Source organism: Chrysochloris asiatica, unplaced genomic scaffold (assembly GCF_000296735.1).
Source record: "Chrysochloris asiatica unplaced genomic scaffold, ChrAsi1.0 scaffold00052, whole genome shotgun sequence".
Taxonomy (NCBI): Eukaryota; Metazoa; Chordata; class Mammalia; order Afrosoricida; family Chrysochloridae; genus Chrysochloris; species Chrysochloris asiatica.
In genome coordinates, this window is record NW_006408570.1 from 15,729,445 (window position 1) to 15,750,090 (window position 20,646).

The 20,646-nt window shown below is 38.2% G+C and overlaps 1 protein-coding gene across 1 annotated transcript in view; it reads left to right on the top strand.

Annotated features, from left to right (window-relative positions):
* The window catches only part of WDPCP (WD repeat containing planar cell polarity effector), a 474,567-nt gene that overhangs the window by 164,177 nt on the left and 289,744 nt on the right, over positions 1–20,646 (top strand). Inside the window, exon 10 of the mRNA XM_006863003.1 lies at positions 11,268–11,877. Coding sequence (XP_006863065.1) covers positions 11,268–11,877 — 610 coding nt within the window. The remainder of the gene's footprint in view (positions 1–11,267; positions 11,878–20,646) is intronic.

The window sequence follows — 20,646 nt, forward strand, 5'->3', positions numbered from 1 at the left end:
CCAGCTGCTCCATCGCTTCACGTCATTGTCTCTGCCTCCATCTCAGGCATCATTGCTTCTCTGGGTAGGGTCCTGCTGTCTGCTTGATGGTCCTAGGGACCTCCGCTCCTAGACTGGAAAATTAATTACTCCCCTCCTTGCTATAAAACATCTACCTTTACATTTGCAACCCTCACAATCAGTCCTGATAGCAATTATTCACTATTGTATCACAAGAGACCTAGCCCCATCTCCTTTCATCAGCCCCACCCAGACAGATTGGATACTTCTCAGTGGAGATTCTACCTTCCTCTGCACCCTCTGGATCTAGGGTCCCTCTTGAAAGCTTGTAAGCCAGTCACATCTTGCTTTTGTAGGTCTCTCCCCCCTCCCTCCCCATTTTGGGTAGCCAATGTCCAAGTTGCCCATCCCTGTCTACTCTTTGTGTGGAGGGGGTGGGAATGATTCTTGCAGTAAGTATTTGTTCACTCTTTTGAGGTACTGCTTCCATAGGTGTAGGTCAAGTTCATCAAATTGTATCAGAATACTTTTTTTCCTCTTCTTTCATCTTTCTGAGTTTGTTCTTATAGTTTTGTTTTGTTCTCGACTTTTTCTTCTGTCAATTTAATTCTGGGAGGTACTGCTACGTATGTCAGTCTCTGGTTGTTGTCTGTTCTTGTTGGTTCTCAGTCCACAGAACTCCCTTAAGGATGTTTTGTAGCGTAGGGTTGGCTTTGGCAAAATCCCTTAACTTCTGTTTATCCTGGAATGTTTTGATTACACCATCATATTTGATTGATAGCTTTTCTGGATAAAGGAGTCTTGGTTGGCAATTTTTTTCTTTCAGGGTTTTTTTGCCTTCCTGCTTTCATGGTTTCTGCTGAGATATCCTAGCTTAATCTGTTTTCCTTGCTTTTATATGTAACACTTCTGTTTTTCCTAGCTGCTTTCAGGAGTGTCTCCTTATCTTTGATTTTGGAGAGCTTGATTATGATATGTGTTGGTGACTTTCTTTTGGGGCTTATCATTCCTGGGGTTCCTTGAGCTTCTTGAATGTTTATCTTTTTACTTTTCAGGATGTTAGAGAATTTTTCTTCCAGCAGTTCTTCAACTATTTCTTCTGTGGACTTGTGTGATTCTTCTTGTTCTGGCATGCCGATAATTCTTAAATTATTCCTCTTCGTGTTGTCCAACATGAATCTTAGAACTTCTTCAGATTTTTTTATGCTTTTTTGTGTTTGCTCTTCTATCTTAGTGATATTGAGAGATTTGTCTTTCAGCTAACTGGTTCTGCCTTCCATCTCTTCTATTCTACTCCTTTCCCCTTTCAGAGTATTGTCTATTTCTGATATTCTGTTATTGATCGTTTGGACCTCTTTCTGTAGGATGTGATTTTTCCCAGTGTTATAGCTATCTTCACTGATTGTTCCTGTAGTGCTTTCCTGACTTCTTCCTTATTTTTCATAACTCCATTGTAAAGTGTTTTGAACCATTTCATAATCATTTTTCTGAATTCCTTCTCCGGCATTTCTAGGCCTGCCCTCCTTCCAGAATGGAGTCCAGGTCCACCCTAGGTCATTTGTCTCAGACATTTTATCTTATTTCTGGACATGTGCTGATATGGTCATGTGCTATTGTTCCTTGGACATGTTTAGTGTTTATCTGTGGCCTTAATACTTAATTGAGTTTGTATTTTGGTATTTTTTATGCTTTCCGATTGCTTCCATGTAGATGTGATCAGGATGTGGGCTTCCCTTTTCACTCTGTTAATTGCTTAACTCAGAGTAACTTTCACAGGTGTTGTCTGCCTCCCTGGTATATAGCAGTTGGTATTGGTTCTTGCTTGGGTTTTGGTGTTTTATAGAGTGTGATTGTAGCTTGACTATATGGCAGCAGTTGCTCACTTCTCTTGGGTAATATAGGGAGAAAAAGAGTACCCCAAAGGTAGAAGGGGAGCATAAAACAACAAAACAGCACCAGCAAAAACAAAATAAAACAAAAAAACCAAGAAACAACAACAGTAAAACACAGTTTATAATCACATAAAAGGGTGAGAATGGAGATAAGAAAGAAAAAAAAAAATTCTGTAGCCTAATATGAGTGTGATTTTAATGTCCTCTCTTCAGCTTCTTGCTTTCAAAGCTACCTGAGAGATTTCAAGATGCCACAGTTGTTTGTTATGCTATACCTCAGGCTTTAATTTAATTTTTGGCCTGCTTTGTTTTTAAACTCTTTTACTCTCTCTATAGCCCTGTCCTGGCCTTTCCTGTATTTAAAAACAAAACAAAACAAATATTCATGGCCTGCTCTTGGGCTGAGTATTTTTGTGCATGCGTGGCAGAAGAACCCACCAGTGGTGAGGATGGGGGTGTGTCCACTAGTTCAGGCACCCTCCCTTGTCACCAGAATGGAGGTGTGCAAACAATGGGGGATAGGGGGCCAATGACCAGGTACCAAAAAAAAAAAAAAAGCAAAACTGACAAAGTGTATTGTCCACCTTTGCTTCAAGGTTCCTGCAGCATTTTTCCGTGGTGTTTCTCCTCCCCCGCTTGGTCTTGCCATTTGGTCTCACACAAGATGTCGTATCTGGGCCTCAAAGCCCAGCAGATTCAAAAGTATGTGATTTCTTACTTCAGCTCCAAGTTCCACTAGCTATAAGCCTTTAAACTTTTAAAATATTCCTATGTCTGTGGTTCCGAATTTTGGAGCTCTGCCCTGGATCTGCTTTGCCTGGTATTCTGTGGTATGGCTGATGGCGAACTTCACTGCACCTCTACCCTGGCTGCCATCAAGCCCCACCTCTCTTATTTATTTATTTTTTTGGATTTGCTCCAAAACACTCAGGAATGTACACTTGTTTAAACAGCCAAAGGGCACATCCTGCAAGCCTGCCCACCCGCCCACCAGCACACATCCCTTCTCCCTTCATGAGTCTAGAGTCCTCAGATGAGGGAAGGAAATTCTTGATCAGGAAATTTGCGGACGATAATGATTAGCATGTACATGGATGAGAGTAGTCTTCTTCATCAATTACATAAATGGCATTTTTCACGGGTTTTCCTCTCTTTCTTTTCTACTCTTCTTCCTTTCATTTCTTCCTTCATCACACACTATATATTTTTCAATTTTTAACATTTTAGTTTTATTTGTTCGAAAGAAATCAATACTAGTCAGTGTGTATTTATCAAGGCAAGAAATTTAGTTTTGGATATAGGCACAGAGAAAATATTTGAAGCTCTTATACCCCTGATTAACCAAACTTGAAAATATATATATACCATTGGTTTTCCTCATCAATTATCACACATGGAGGAAAAACAAAACAATTTACTTAAATGTAAAACTTCTCCCTTTAAATTAAAAATGAAGAAAACAAAAGTTTGTATTTATGAGACACCCAAAATCATGTATGTACTTCTCTTTTATAATAAATTATAAACAAAGTCCTGACCTATGAATAAAAAGCTAAATAAAACCCCACCATTTAAGACCAAGACACTAAATCATATTTCTTGGTTAAGAAACCAAATTGGAGTTATTACCAAAATAAACATCAAGTTAGAGTACTCCATATTTCACAGAATAAGAGGCATTAGCAGTCATGTAATAAATTTATTTACAAACACAACCAGTATAGCAGAGGTTGGACTTCTAAAAACTCTTCTCATCTGCTTCATGGATGAACTTAAACTTGCTTACTTCTTGAGTTGTTGGTGTCTTACTATGAAGAAAGGGGCAACATATCCAGACCCGAATATACAGTCATTGTGCTTAGTAACCACCACTTTTTTTCCATGGAAAATGGCAAATTCTTCCATGGGCCCTCCTCATAGTAGCTCCTTCGGATGCCCTGCCCCTACATGGCAATGTTGGAGGCTCTGTGAAAGTTATAGAGAATGACAGCAGAAGAAATGGCCACACACCGGTTTTTTTGTGTATTTATTTTATCATCTTATTTTTGCATTGATCATTTCCTGACTAGTTCTTCAATGTAAGTTCATTTTGCAAGGGAAATTAATTGCATTGATAGGAGAGATATCTTAGTATGTGCAAGTTTGGATTTTTAAAAATGTTGTGTTAATCATAAAAAGGCGAAAGACTCCCCAAGAAAATTGTTGGAACTCATTGAAAGATTCAACAAAGTGGCAGCATAGAAAATCAATATACAAAAATCAGTGGGATTCTTCCATACCAATAAAGACATCTCTGAAAAGGAAGTTATGGAAAAAAATACCAATTACAATAGGCACCCAAAAGATGAAATAGTTAGGAATAGATCTAACCAGAGAAACAAAGCACTTATACAAAGAAATCTACAAAACAATACTACAAATATTGAAAAGCAAGGATATTACGTTGACAAATGATGTATTTGTCTTTTCTAAAAGTTGATTAAAATAAATTCTGCAGCCAGAGTATGGGTAATTTTTGACTTACCCTCGTATATTTTACTTGAGCCCAGTTTCATTGATGGTTATCTGCTCCCTACATTTTTAATACAATATTTTATACTTCCAAATTCTGATTAAAATCCGCATCTACCTTTCCTTTTCTTTAAGAGTAGAAAGTATTTTTTCTTTATTTTTCTTTCACTCCTCTTGATTAACCTAAACATTTACCCTAAGCATCTGTTCTTTGTCAGTCAAATGATTTATAAGCTTGTTCTTATGTAGATTTACTGTCACTATGTACTTATTCTGGCTCCTTGATTTACTTTATTATAGTACAAGATACCTTTGCATTGTCAGAGTACATATTTGTTATTCTCATAGACTGAAATGTTTCTTTTATTTTAATCATATTTGTTGTTGTTGTTAAGTGCCTTGGAGTCGGTTCCGACTCATAGCGACCCTGTACATATTAGTTGTCTTTAAAAATCGCATCATTTTGAATTTAAGTAAATTTAAATCCTGCAATTAAGTATAAAATTTGTGTCTCATCTTTAAAATGTACTCAGTCAGTAGTGTTGATTGAGCCCCTGCCATACCTCTAATTTGGTGCTAAATATCATACACTACATCATTTTAACTTTGACTTGCAAGGTGCAGCTTTTCTGTGTTTAAAATTGCTTTCAATCTTTATAGCCTTGTATTCTAAGTAACCAAATTTGGATTTTATTTAAGATCAGTGGCTTTCATCCTTTTTGTTATCTTGCATCCTTGCTTCAGAATCCAGGGCTTTCTCTTCAGAAAATACAGTTTTGAGAAGTTAATTTGCCCAAGATCACAGTGTTCTCTATAGATTAACCCCACTGCCATCAGGGAGATTCCAACTCCCTGAGACCCCATAGAACAGAGTAGAGCTGCCTTCCAGGGTTTCCAAGTCTGTAATCCTTACACAAGTAGACTGCCACATCTTTCTCCCACAGACTGGCTGTGGGTTCAAACCACCAACCTTTTAGTTAGCAGCCAAATGCTTAACCAAATACACCACCAAGGTCCTTCTGTTGTTATAAATAAGGATTCAAACCTTGTTATGTGCTGCTTCTACTGTGCAGTACTGGTTGTGGTTTTTATACAGGGTTGGTCTAACTTGGAATTACATTCTTCAGCCAAGTATATCATTTGCTATTTGAGGTACACTGGTATTTTGGATGTCAATGTTAAGTCATATCATTTTATTTTGAGTCATAAGTTTGACGTGAGCACTGTTGTAGCACCGTAGGATGAGCACTGGACTGCTAACTGCAAGGTCGTCCATTCAAACCGATCAGTCACTCTTGCAAACCCTATACAGGGTTGCTATGAGTCAGAATCTACTCAACAGCATAAAATAACAGTTCTTGACAAGTAGCAACAACAATTGTGAGGATGGTGCAGGACTGGGCAGTGTTTTGTTCTGTTGTACGTAAGGGTCGGAACATAACACCAACAGTAACAATATAATCAGATGTAAAAACTAGCAGTGATATTTTGCAATCTTATGATTTTTGTTTTGAGGAGATGGTTTTTTTTTTAGATAGTTTATTTTTTACTAGGCTTATTTTAGAGGTGTTTTTTTTTTGTTGTTGTTGTTCCTTTTTCACATTACATTTACAAAGCATGCTACTTATTTTCTGTACAACTCAATCAAGAGTTCTGGTGTGACACTGTCGAGTAAGCAGTGTCAGCCTGCTAACCACTAGGCTGACAGTTCACAACTACCAGTCACTCCTCAGAAACCCGAGGCAGGGTCACTATGAATCAGAACCCATTCAGTGGCATGTAACAACAACAACTCAATTCATCCACCAACAAAGCACCTTTAAAAGGAGTCAGTTTATCAAGAACATGTTTTGCGTACTTCCTCAAGCATACAAAGCTGTCAATATTACTCATTATTTGACAAACATAGTTCAGCACAAGCTTCTATGTTTCTCACCTTAAGGTTAGCAGGCTCCATTGTCATTTGAATACTATGTCTCAGTCCTTCTCTCTGTGGTGATCGCTTTGCTGCTGTAAGGTTCCCATTGCCCTGGAATTCCTCTCATTCCCTCTCTCTGATCACACAGAGGAAGTGAGACACCTTCATGTAACTTCCTGTGCTTGTGAGGCTGCATGCCCTGTAGAAATTCTGGTTTGTAGAATCAGACAGACCAAGATTCAAACTATAGCTCTATTTCTTAGTAACTTTTAGACCAAGGGAAACTCATACTATCTCTCTGACTCTCATTTTCCTTCTCTCTTGAATGTAGCCATGAATTCTAAATACCAAAGACGAATTCGTCCTTTTTGATTTTATCTTTTTTGTTGTATTTTTATGTCTTTGGAATATTGAGGAGCCAAAATATAAAAATTGGGAGCAAAGTGATGAGCATAGTAGTCTATTTTATTTTACTGTTATTGATAGACTTATTCTTTACTGAAACTTATTTATACATATTAAAAAACAAACAACAAAAGCAAAACCTTACCCCAAGCTCAAAAATCAAACTCAGTGTTATTGAGTCGATTTTGACTCATAGTGACCCTACATAGAGTTTCCAAGACAAATCTTTATGGGATCAGACAGTCTCATCTCTCCCATGTGGAGCAGCTGGTGGGTTTGAACCTCAAACCTCGTGGTTAGCAGTCTAACACTTACTGCAGAGTGTCACCAGGTCACCATGCATACTAAAATGTTATTCGATCTTTAAATTCTTATGGTAGCTTTAATTGCGACACATAGGACATTTTCCTCCCTTAAACAGATTTCACCCATCAGTAACCAGGGGGCATTTGGTTGGAACAGCAGATAATCCACTGGCCTGGGCTAGTGTTTGAAAGTTGGCAGCAGGAGAAGGGGTGAAATGGCAGGGCACTGAAGGGTGGCATATGCCCATGGTCTTATTAGTCTCGTCTCCTTTCTCCTAGTAGAGCTACCCAGCTGATTGTTGGAGGTGGGTGGTCTCACAAACTGTTGAAAATTAGAAAGACCATTCTCCGTGGATCTTGGGCCTAACTTGTTCAAGGTCAAGACTGCCCTCTGACTGGTCCCCTTTGAGTACAGGCCCCACTCAACATCACCTGCCTCTGGGCTGTCTGCCATAAGATGTGGTTGTAAAGATCTAAGCTTCCTGCAGTATGATAATTAGCTAGTATTGCGGTGTTTTTGTTTTGGTTTTAATTCATAGTTTTATAAAAATTATTGCACACGCATCACCAGAACAGCTTTGAACCAGCTGCTATGGAAGACTTTTAATTAAGTATAAAATATATGAAACAGTTCCTTTTCATAGCTTACAGTAAAAATGAGAACATATAACTGAAAGTCAGGAACAAACAGGAAGCGGAATATTACAGGAGAGACATTGACTGAGCTGGGGCTGGGAATGGGTCATGGTGGTAGGATCAAAATGGGGTAAGATACCGCTCTGCTGGGAGGAACCTATATACTGGGGTAGCATCTGGTATAGTTCTTCAAAGGTGAATATAAAAAAAACACCCAAACCCAATGCCACCAAGTTGATTCCAACTCATACCAACTATATAGGGTTTATGAGGTTGTATATCTTTACGGGAGCAGACAACCTCATCTTTCTTCCACAGAGGGGCGTGTGGGTTTGAACTGCTGACCTTGTGGTTAGCAGCCCAACACCTACCCCACAGCACCACCAAAGAAGGAAAAGTTGGTAGGAAAATCACTATGACTTTATAGGTGAAGAGCGTAGATTTTAGGACAAGGACATTAGTAAAGTTATAGAACTGGGAAATGCAAGGCAGCTTTGTGCTGTAGAGTCCGTTCCGACTCATAGCAGCCCTGTACAGGATTTCCAAGGCTGTAAATCTTTACGGGAGCTAAAGTACGTGACATAATACTGGAGGGTATATCACTGGAGTAGAAACCGACTCCAAAGCACACCACCACCAACCCCCATCACCATAGCACTAGAAGAATGTCTAAATCAGATTGTGTTTCCACCTCCAAACCTTTACTCCAAACTTGCTTATGGTTTCTTACTTCAGTTAGATGAAGGGCCAGTCTCTATGATGACCTATGAAGGAGCCCTGACGAGTCAGTGGTTTGCTCTCAGAAAGGTTCGCAGTTAAAACCCATTAACCACTCTGCAGTAGAAAGCTGTGGTGGTCTGCTTCTATAAAAAAGCCTTGGAAACTCTATGGGGCAGTTCCACTCTGTCCTGTACGATCGCTATGAGTCAGAATCCACTCGAACATAGGTTTAGTTTTAGTTGGATTACCTGGCCTATAAACTACTACACATCCTTCCTTACCACCCCCACCTTTGTTTCTCTCCACTTTCCTCCTTACTCCTCCTTTTCTAACCACATTGGTTCCTGCTGTTCCCTGATGGTGCCAAGTATGCTCCCACCTCAGCCTGGAGCTCAGTTCTCCCAGCTGTCTCCCTGGCTCACCCCTCACATCCTTCAGATCACCTATGTCAGAGAGGCCTTTCCCGACACATACCCTCCTACTCCTGCCACACCCCTTCCCTTCCCTTGCTTTCTTTTCTTCATAGTACTTGCCCCTGACATCCTATGTGCTTGCTTTCCTTATTGCCTTGTCTTCTGCAAAGGAGAGGATTTATTCACTGCGCCAGGATACTGCCTGGTACGTGGCTGGGGATCAAATATTTGTTTGTCACAATAAGAAAACACGAGAGCAAGAAGGAGGGTGTGAACAAGGGAAAGGGTGGGCTATGGATCCTACAGGATCTTGGATTTCAGGCAGGGGAATAAAAATTCATTTGTCAGTGGGTATCCATTGAAGGATTTGAGCAGGTAAGTGGGAGCAAAATTGCTTAGTTAGAAGAAGATTAGTTTGATAGTGATGTGTAGGATGAATATTTTCAAAAAGGATGTTGACCTTTCTCCCCTCTCGCCAATCCAGAAGTCTGGAACACAGCTATAGGTGCTTTGTTTGCTTTTAAGTTCAGTTTTCATTTTGAAGTAGTCTGGTTTACAAGAAAGTTCTACAAGAAAGTAGCAGATTCCTTTATGTACCCTTCCCCCAGCTTCCCCTAATGATAATGTCTCACATAACCATGTTGTTGTTAAGTGCTGTCAAGTCGGTTCCCACCCATAGCGACCCTGTTATAGGGGTTCCAAGGAGCAGCTGGTGAGCTTGAATCACAGACATTGCAGTTCAAATGGCTTTGCAGTCTGGCGCATTAATCCATAGTGCCACACCAGGGCTCCCACTTAGCCATAGTACATGGTCAAATCCAGGAAAATAACCTTGGTACAATACTATTAACTCAAGTACAACTTATCTGGAGTTCTTCACATTTTAAGATGCTGTGTGTGTGTGTGTACTCTATGGTTTTATGAAATTTTATCTCTTGTCTATGTTGTTGTTTGTTGCTATTTAGTGGATTCTGACTCATGGTAGCTCCATGTGTGCAGAGTATATCTGTACTCCAAGAGGGTTTCAATGCTGTTACTCTTGCAGAAGCAGATTGCTAGACCTTACTTCCAAAGTACCTCTGGGTAGGTTTGAACTGCTGACCTTTGCAGTGCTTAACCTTTTGCTTTTAATGTTTCCATATCTGATTTTGATGTTTTTGACAAAGTAAGCCCTAGAAAGTGCCTTTTCTGAAACCACTCCCCTAGTTCTTGGCCTCTGCTCATTAACATGAATAAAGTGGATAGCCTGTTTTGTTTTTGAACCTTGTGTTTCTTTCAACACTAAATATGCTTTAAATTTTTATTTTACCAGTATTGCCAACCTATATTATTTAGGATAAGCACTGGACTTATCAGCAGTTCAAACCCATCAGCAGCTCTTAGACACCTTGTACAAGGTTTCTGTGTCAGAACCAACTTGACAGCACATACAGCAAGAATTTTATTTTATATTTTGGGTCCTGGTGTGACGCTGTAGAATAGGCACTGGACTGCTAACCGCATGATAGGCAGTTCAAACCGATCGGTCCTCAGAAACCCTATATGGGCAGAGTTGACTTCATTGGCACGTAACAACAATTTTATTTTTTAGTTTTTCTAACCAGTATATTCAATTATTGTTTTTCCCTCTTGGCCATTTATCTACTTAATAGCCCTTCATATCCTATCTCATAGTAAAATACTTCTACCAGATATTAGCAAGGTTCTAAAACATTTTTTCCTTTGCTTATCCAGCACTACTGGAGTCCTGGTGTGGTATTGTTGGATAAGCACTGGACTGTTAACTGCAAGGTCTGTGGTTCAAACCCACTAGCTGCTCCTCGGAAACTACACTGGGTTGCTATGAGTCGGAACTGATTCAATGGCATTTAACAACAATAACCCAGCCAATAATTTCTGAATTGTAACAGTGGTGCATGGGAAAGAGACTAACTTACTTAAAGCCTTTTACTGATACTTGAAAAAAAATCTAGCTTCTAACATCTATTGTTGTTGTTAAGTGCCATTGAGTCGGGATCCAACTCATAGCGACCCTGTCCAGGGTTTCCAAGGAGAAGCTGGTGACTTAGAACTGCGGGCCTTAACAGCCCACACTGACGTTGCAGTTTACCGCATTAACCAGCAATGCCACACCAGAAGTCCAACATCTGTAGATAGTCTGTTAATTATATTATTTCCCTATAAGTCCATCTTACTAGTTTGTATCTACTGTGGGACATATTTATCTTTATTCATGTTATTTGCAGACTTTCAAAACAAAGTGTTAAAATTAATACCTTGCAGTTTAATTTCCACAGATGTGCTATATGTACTGTACTCCTGTCTGTACTGTGCACTTACATGTTGCTGATGTTTTAGGTGGTCATTGATGATCGTCCACAGGATTGTGGATGACTATGGAGGCCTATGCACATCAGCTGAAGAAAAACAAAGGTTTATCTGAATGTATTTGATTTATTTCTTCCAGGTTCTGAGTTCTGTCCGTACAGAATGGAATCCACTGCATGTTCATTTTGGCACCAAACAACCTTATCAGGTGTTCACAGTAGAACGCTCCATCAGTGGCGACAAAGAGCCCCTGGCTGACAGCTGCATTTATGAGTGTGTTCGGAACAAGATCCAGTGTGTGACAGTCACCAGAATACCACTCAGATCGAAGGTCATCAGCTGCTGCAGAAATGTTCTTGAAGACAAACTGATTCTGGGCTGTGAAGATTCTTCAGTCGTTCTTTATGAAACTCACCGTCAAGTGACGCTCTTAGTCCAGGCTGAATTTTTGCCTTCATTAATAAGCTGCCACCCAAGCGGCACCATTCTGATAGTTGGCAGCGACCAAGGGGACCTGCAAATTTTTGATATGGCTCTGTCCCCTATTAACATCCAGCTTTTGGCTGAAGACCGCTCACCCAGGGCAACGCTGCAATTCAATAAATGCTTTGATGTTTCCAGCCGTCTTGTTCAAATGCAGTGGATAGCACCTCAGGTTGTTTCTCAGAAGCCTGAAAATGGGGACGTTTATGATCTCCTGTTCCTTAGGTTTGACAGAGGACCATTGGGTGTCCTTTTGTTTAAATTTGGTAAGTCAAGAAGTTGGTGAGTAAATAGTAAGGTATTGATGATCCTGACATTATAATTTAAGGCAATACAACTGTTACTGAAATGCAGTTTTTCCTGTCTGCATACTTATACCCTCAAGTATGTTGGCCTTCCAAATATGTCACATACTTTCCACAATAAGACTTTGTGAATGACTTTCTAAACATTGAGAGAACGTCAAATACTGAAGAATCTAGATATTACATTAATTTGTCCATTGCCATGCTTAAAAAGCCTGAGCTCTCAAACTTACACTTTTCAAATCAACAACCTAAATAGGCATATGAATATTTTTAAAGTACTTAATATGTCTATTAAAAAATCTTTGTTGTAGGAATATAATACTTTTTCTATAAAAGTTATTTTAGATTATAGGTTCCTATTACTTCTCAGAATGGAATTGTATAAAGTGAATATTTTGAAAGAAGGAAAAGCAAATGTTTAGTTAGAATTTATTGATGCTGTTTGTATAATTTTTTGCTGTTGCTTTCCTTTTGGATAAAAATATTCAAAATAATTTATCAACATCTCTAAAAATTATGCATTACAAACACATTTCAACCAGGACACTTTAAAATGAAATTTTATTGTTATGATTCATTTGCCTTTTGTAAACTTATGTTTTTCATTATTGACTACATCCTGAAATATGTCATCTACCTTAGGTACTTTTATATAATTTAATAGCCTTGAAAGAATCCCACGTAGGTTTTAAAAAAGACAGATTTCATTTCACATACATGATAGCTATTTGCTATAGAAAAGTAAATACATTTTTAGTTCCTCACAGGAACTGACTCTGAGGTACAAAGTTTAAGTTTTTTTTTCCCCCACAAAATTGTAGTGTTTGCTAAATAGTGGCTAATTTACTTTAAAAAAAAAAAAAAAAGGACTTATTTGACTCTCTAAAGTTGAACACATAAAAAAAATCCAGTAAAAATGATTTGATTAACCTGAATGCTACAATGAATATAATGTGACGACTGTGTTCTTTCCACTCAGTAGAAATTCAACTAAATCTATTCATAATGTCAATATTGTCCAAGAAAAAAATGTTTGGAATCTCATTTATTATGAGATAATCCATTTCTACTTTGCCCAACTACATGTTTAACAGTTGTATGTCTCCATACACAACACTAATTAAAGTGGATGTTTGATGTGTCGCATGTCTATTAAAACACACACAGACACACGTGCATGTGCGTGCACGCACACATATACACATACACACTCACATCCGCTAAATTACCCATTTACCTGTCAAACAGAAGGCTGTCTGCCCACATATACCTAGCTTTAGCTTTTCTTTAGTCTTCCCTTGTGGGCCTACTCACAACAGCTTTGCAAAAAGCACAGCTTTCTCTTCCTATCTCTAGCACATTTGCTTTCTTACTAAAGTAAACAGGCTCTCAGTGTAGGGATTTAGAGGGCTTCCTGCTAATTGCCAGCTTGTAAACTTAATTGGACTGTCTCCCTGGGCACTGTTCCTAAATCAATTAGGCAATGAGTTGGCTGTCACCTTTTTTTTCCAAGAAGGTCTCTTGGAAGAGAATTAGCCAATAGAAGTCAAGCATTCAAATGAAAAGGTGATAACTTCTACAACTGACATTTATCACTGAAATTTTATTTTTAATATGACTCTTAAGTTTTATAGGATAAAGAAAATTTACAGCTTTGTAGGCTGCCATAACGATCTAAATATGGTGGTTCCAACAATCGTTGAAAAATTTTTGTTTCCCAGGAGTTTTAATTTATTATAAGATTAATGTTGATTACAAATTGTGTATTTTCCTAGGAAGAGTAGATTCTTTGGAATAGTAGATTCCAACTAGTAGTTCTTCTTTTTCTTTTTTTAAAGAAAACTGTTTAAAGAACAGATTTTCTTAAGATGTGCTATTAAATACATCCAAAAAATTCTTGAATTAACACAGTGCTGATTCTGGGCATCCATGTGGAATTTTCATGTATAATTCAAGTTATTGCATATATAAACAGGTAGTTGCATGTGCTGTTTCCCCACTACCACTATGGAGCATTTATGAGATTTTTTTTTTCTTCAGATGCTTGTTATGCAAGCCTTTGGAAAATTTGACATGAAAGGTGTAGCTTACAATTTAGGAAGCTGAGAGAGCTAGATCATAGTTTAAAATAGAATGCTGTCATAGATAAAGATGGCAGTGACTGGTGCTAATACGTTAAGATTTTTAGAGTTTGACTCTTAGATGAGGTCAGTTAATGTCATTTGAAGGGAAACTTTGTTCCAAGACTAGACCTTCCATTCTTAATTTTGACGAATCATTATACAAGTGCCTGGTCACAGGGACGTTACAGGCCATCACCACTGTTACTGGAAGAATACTGCAAAGAGCACATCATCCTCAAGGAGGAAGCGAAGTGTAATCCTCCAATATGGAAGTTAAGAGGTACTATTTTTTTATGAAACAATATATATCCAGATTTCTTTACCTGACTTATTTTTTTTTTCACTTATCCTCCACTTTGCAAGCATGATGTCCTTCTCCAGAGATTGGTCCCTCCTGACAATATGTCTAAAGGACAAGAAGCGAAGTTTCACCATTATCCTATTTCCATACACATAAGACTGAGATTCATTTTAAAAAGAGGCCCTAATTATTTTTTTTGAGTTATTAGAGCGCTTCCATTTTCACCTTTACCTTTTCCAACCTTTACTACTCTCTTTAAACTTGTGTGACCAGCTTCCTGCCTTCTCAACAGTGTATCTCACCTTTTAATTGGAAATTTGTTAAAGTCATCTGCTCTTCACCACCCCACCCATCAACCAACCAACCAACCACTTACCTACATTATATTCATTTTCAAAGTTATTTTGGCTACTCTAGATCCTTTGCATTTTTAAAAATAAATTCTAAAATCAGCTAGTCAGTTTTTATAAAAATACCAGTTGAGATTTTGATTAATACTGAATCCAAATGGATATTAAATCTATAGATCAATTTGGAGAGGAATGACCTCTTGAGTCTTTCAGTTCATGAATGCTGTATCTTTCTCCATTTACTTAGGTCTTTTTTCATTTTTCCCAATAATGTATTAGAGTTTTAAATGTAAAGATCTTGTACATATTTGGTTATCTCTTAGTATTTCTTGGTCTGGGATGCTATTGCGAATAATACTTTTAATTACAATTCTTAATTGTTCATTGTAACTGTATAGAAATAAAATTTTAAAATTTTGACCATGTATCCTGAAATCCTGTTAAACTCACTTTGTTGTTGTTGCTAAGTGCCTTCAAGTCGGTTCTAACCCATAATGACCCTGTATAGGGTTTCCGAGGAGCAACTAGTGAGCTTGAACCGCCAACCTTGCAGTCCAACCCATTAACCCTTAGTGCCACACCAGGGCTCCAAACTCACTTAGTATTAGGAATTTTTTTTGTAGTTCTTTAGGATTTCCTACATAGATAATCATGAAAATTACGCATAGTTTTATAGCTTATCCAACCTTTATACCTTTTCATTATTTTTCTTCCCTTAGTGATTGCGCTGGCTAGGGCTGCCAGTACAAAAGGACATACTTGCTTTGTTTCAGATCTTTGTTGTTGTTGTTGTTGTTGTTGTTGTTAGGTGCCTTCGGATCAGTTCCAACACATAACTACCATATACACAAGAGAAGGAAACACTGCCCGGTCCTACGTCATCCTCACAATTCTTATATTTGAGCCCATTGTTGCTGCAAGTGAGTCAATCCATCTCCTTGGGGGTCTTCCTCTTTTTCACTGACCCTTCACTTTTCCAAGCATGCCCTTCTCCAGGGCCTGGTCCCTCCTCTGATAACATGTCTAAAGACCGAGAGGCGAAGTCTTATCATCCTCACTTCTAAGGAGCATTCTGGCTGGACCTTTTCCAAGATAAAGCTTAAGTGGAAAATATTATGTTACCAGATTGAGGAAGCTCCTTTCCACTCCTAGTTTTTGAGATAATAATCTTCAGTAGATGTAATCTTCACTAGTTGTTGAGTTTTTCAAATGTTTTTCTGCATCCCTTGAAATCATTATACAGTGAAATTTGTGAGAGGTAGAACTCGAAAGGACTACCTTGTTTTTACCATTCTTGCAAGTTTCCTGCCTTTGACAAGGTACAGTCTTACTATTCTTGTGTTCATTTTAGTGGAAAAGATTTCTTTCTCTGATAGGTTTCTACCTTATACAGGTTCTAGCTTTTGCAGATTTCATTGTATGCTTTTTTTTTTCTTTTGGTATATGGTGAATTTTTTTGATTGATTGAAATAACCAATCTTTAGTTTTTTCCTCTGGTTTTGGTATCAGTGTACTGTCAGCTTCAAAAAAAAAAAAGTTGACAAATGTACCCCCCTCTTATATTTCCTGGAACAGTCTTGTAGACTTGATATTATTTCTTCCTTTCCTTTAATATTTGATAGAATTCAGCCATGATGCCATTTAGATATGGTGGTTGTGTGTGTGTATGCTTATAGTTGTCAGAGAACATATAGGTCAGAGAACTATATGATTTCAAAAGTTGTAAAGTTATTGAGGTTTGTCTGTTACCTAGTACATGTTGTATGTTTGTGAATAATATATGTACACTTCAAAAAAGAATGTACGTTCTCTTATTGGGTGGAGTGTTTTGTAAATGTCAGTTAGGTCAGATCCATTGATAATGTTGTTCAGAACTTTTATATTTTTACTGATTTCTTTTTATGTATTTTCTTAATTGGAGTCCTGTGGGATAATGCGTCAGACTGCAAAGTTATTTGAACTGCAAGGTCGGTGGTTCAAGCTCACCAGCTGCTCCTTGAAAACCCTATATAGGGTCGGAATCGACTTGACAGCACTTAACAACAACAACAATTTTCTTAATTAGTGAGATAGAAGGACTGAAATTTTCAACCATAACAATAGATTTGTCTTTTGTCTATTTTTCATGGTCAGTTTTTGCTTTATATGTTTCAGGACACTATTACTAAGTACATTTTAAGTAGTAGTACTTTTCAGTTAATTGGACTTATTGTAAGAGTATAGAACTTTTAATTAATTTATTTTTATATCAGCACATCCCTAGGATAAGTCCTGGACTGCAAACCACAAGGCCTGCCAGCCGCTCTGCAAGAGAAAGATGAGGCTTTCTGATCCCACAAAGATTTAAAGCCTTGGAAACCATATACAGAGTTACAGTAGGTCAGAACCAAATCCATGGCACATAGCAACAGTAATCTGAAGCAGCTAGAACAGAAATAAAACAAAAACAGCATAACAAGCTAAGCAAGCCAATCAAATTTTAGGAGGCTAATTCAGGGTGCCTGCTTTAAGAGAAGGCCTTTTCTCTCTGTCAGCTCTTAAGGAAGGTCCTGTCTCTTTAGCTTTTGCTTCTTTGTTCCTTGGAAAGCTCCATTTGTTTTGGCACCTGTCTAACCCCTGGGTCTGAGAAGTCTCCATGCAAGAACACTGGATACAAAGGATGTGCTCCACTCCTGGCTCTTTATTGCTGGAAGCCAGGTTCCTCCTCTGCTCACTTCACTTCTCTCTCCTTTTATCCAGTGTAAGACAAAGGACGATGCAGGATACACCCCAAGGAAACTCCAGTTACATCGGATCAGGGTTATGACCTGAGTAAGGATGTTGTATCCCATCCTAATTCCGTTAAAGCTGATTGGATGATACATTTGGTCACTTTCTGGGGGATGATCATATCACTTCATAACTGCCAAACTACGCAGAATCATGGTCCAGCCAAGTTGACACAAATTTTTGAGGGATATAATTCAATCCATGACGCTGCCTTATTACTATTTGGTGGTGGGCCGGGGGGGGGGGCGCGGCGCTTGCATATTTCCAGATGCCAAATCTGTAATTACTCTTCTCTTTGTTCTTTGAATATCATGTATTCATTTTCCCCTGGAGCTGCAGTTAAGATTTTCTCTTTATTACACTTTTTTTAACAGTTCAGTTATATTATATATTAGTGTTTTTCTGTGTGTTCATTTTGCATGGAGTTTGTTGAACTACTTGGATCAGTGGATGTGTGGTAGCATCAAATTTGGGAGAAAAATGTTACCCTTATAACTTCAAATTTTTTTTCTGCCCTTCAGTCTCTTTCTTCTTGTAGGTCTTCAGTTCAGCTCTGAACCCACTTCCATTGCTTATATGTCACTGCTGCTCTTTTAATACTGTTTTCAGTCATTTTTGTGCTTCAGTTTAGAGCCTTTTTGTTGCTATGTTTTCAAGTTGACTGAACGTTTCTTCAGTATAATATCATTCAGTATATATCTTACTTCAGGTATTTCATTTTTAATCTTCTGAATTTCCTTAAAAATATACATATATGATGGAGTCCTGGTATGATGCTGTAAGATAAGCACTGGACTGTTAACCACAAGGTTAGTGGACTGCAAAGTCAGTTTGAACTGCAAGGTGGGAAGTTCAAACCCACCAGCCACCACTCTTCAGAAACTCTGTAGAGGGTTGTTATGAGTTGGAACCGACTCATTGGCACTTATCAGCAATAATATATATAATGTATAATTTTCTATTACTATCTAATTTATGTCCATGAATTCCTTTACAAAATTGAGTATATTTATAATGTGTAAAATCTTTGTCTCATGTTCCATCACTTATGTTATTTCTGGGTATATTTCCATTTGATTCTTATTTTAGTTATGGGCTACATTTTCCTGCTTCTTGTCACATCTGAAATTTTTTTTTTTTTTTTTTACATCTGAAAATTTTGATTGACTTCCTGCACATTATGAACTTTATATTTTCAAATGCTGGGTTTGTTAATTTTTTTCAAATAGATTTAGTTCTGGCAGGCAGGCATTTAAGTTACTACATTAACTGATAGTTTGATGCTTTCAAGGCTTGTTTTTAAGCTTTGTTATGATAGCTTTGTTGTTGCTAAGTACTGTGTAGTTGTTTCTGACTCTTAGCAACCCTGTATAGGGTTTCCAAAGAGCAGCTGGTGAGTTTGAATTGCCGACTTTGCGGTTAGCAGTCCAGTGCCTTTCCTAAATGCCATACCAGGACTCTTACTTGCCATCTAGTTGGTTGTGAGTCATGGTAATCCATGGGTGCAGAGTAGAACTCTTCCATAGTTTCCAAGGCTGTGGATTTTAGAAGCAGACTCCCAGGCCTGTCTTCTGAGGCTGCTCTACTTGGTTTCAAACTGCCAAACTTTTGACTAGTGGTGGTGGTGGTTATGTGCCATGGAGTCGGTTCTAACCCGTAGCGACCCTGTACAGGGTTTCCGAGGCTGTAAATATTTATGGGAGCAGAAAGCCTCATCTTTCTCCTGCGTAGCAGCTGGCAGTTTCGAACTGCTGACAGTGAGGTTAGCAGCCTGATTCATAATCACTATACTACCAGAGCTCCTTTTGACTGGTAGACAAGTACTTAATCATTTGTGCCACCCATAATAACATTTATTCTGGGTTAGTTCAACAATCCTAGCAAACTGACCTTTTGGGGATCTGGTGTGGCTCTGTAGGATTAGCACTGAACTTTGAACCACAAGGTTGGCAGTTCAGACCCACCAGCTGTTCCTCAGAAACCCTATGCAGGGTCGCTGTGAGTCAAAACTGACTCAGCATCACTTAACAAGAACAATAACTGAATGTTCTGGAGTCCTGGTGTGGCGCTATAGGCTATGCACTGGACCGCTAACCATAAAAGGTTGGTGGCTCAAACCCACCAGCCATTCCTTGAAAACCCTATACAGGGTCACTATGAATCAGAAATGACTGCATGGTTCTTAACAACAACAACTGAATATTGTTTTGTTTAATAAGGAATCTGTATCCTGCCTGACCAAAATATGAAGGTAAGCTAGCTATCTGAGTTCTGGGAATTGTTCATCTAACAAGCTTCCTTGTTATTTTTGCCCAACCTCATGAAGGTTTGTATAGACTAGTATTTATCCACAGATTCACTGGGACTGTAATATACATTGTGGGGGGGGGGGGTTCTCTCATTACATCTCTCTATACTCTCTGCCTCACACATTTCTGTTGCCTCAATTTCCTCTAATTTTATTGTCTGTCTCTTCAACTCAGCAAGATTACTATGTTCTGCTTACCCCCACCCCTACCTGCACCACAGCCTAGAAAGTTCCTCTACACAGAAAGAAGGAGTTCTGAGGCTTACCTAGTTTGTTTCTTTTCCCTTAAGGGTACAGTGCTTTGCTGTTCATTCTCCAATAGTGTTGTTGTTGTTGAGTGCCATTGAGTCGGATCCTACTCATAGCGGCCCTGTATAGGGTTTCCAAGAAGTAGCTGATGTGTTTGAACTGCCAACTTTGACTTTCTAGCCCACCTTGTGGTCCAGTGTGTATCCTACAGTGCCACAGCTAACCACAATGATTTTGTTCAGTTTTCTAATTGTTTACAGTGAGAGTATGAGATTGGTGACAGTTATTCCATCATCAATCATGTCATGAAGCAAAAATTTGGTAATGAATTTCTATTTTGTGTAAATAAGCCTAAAAATATAGCTTTAAAAGAACCCATAAGCAAAGGCTCAGAGCAACTGTAAATTTTAGACAAATAATAATAATAAATCTGGACCCCTTCATTGAAAGTTTTAGTGATTCTAACAAATACATTTTTATTAAGTAAAGATAAATTATTTCTGAGTATTATGAGTCACTTTTTTTTTATTAAAATTTTTTATTGTGAATTGAGTGAAGTTTTACAGAGCAGATCATCAGTTTTACAGTCTACAAGTCCTAGTCTTTGCTTCATTATATGATTGCAAT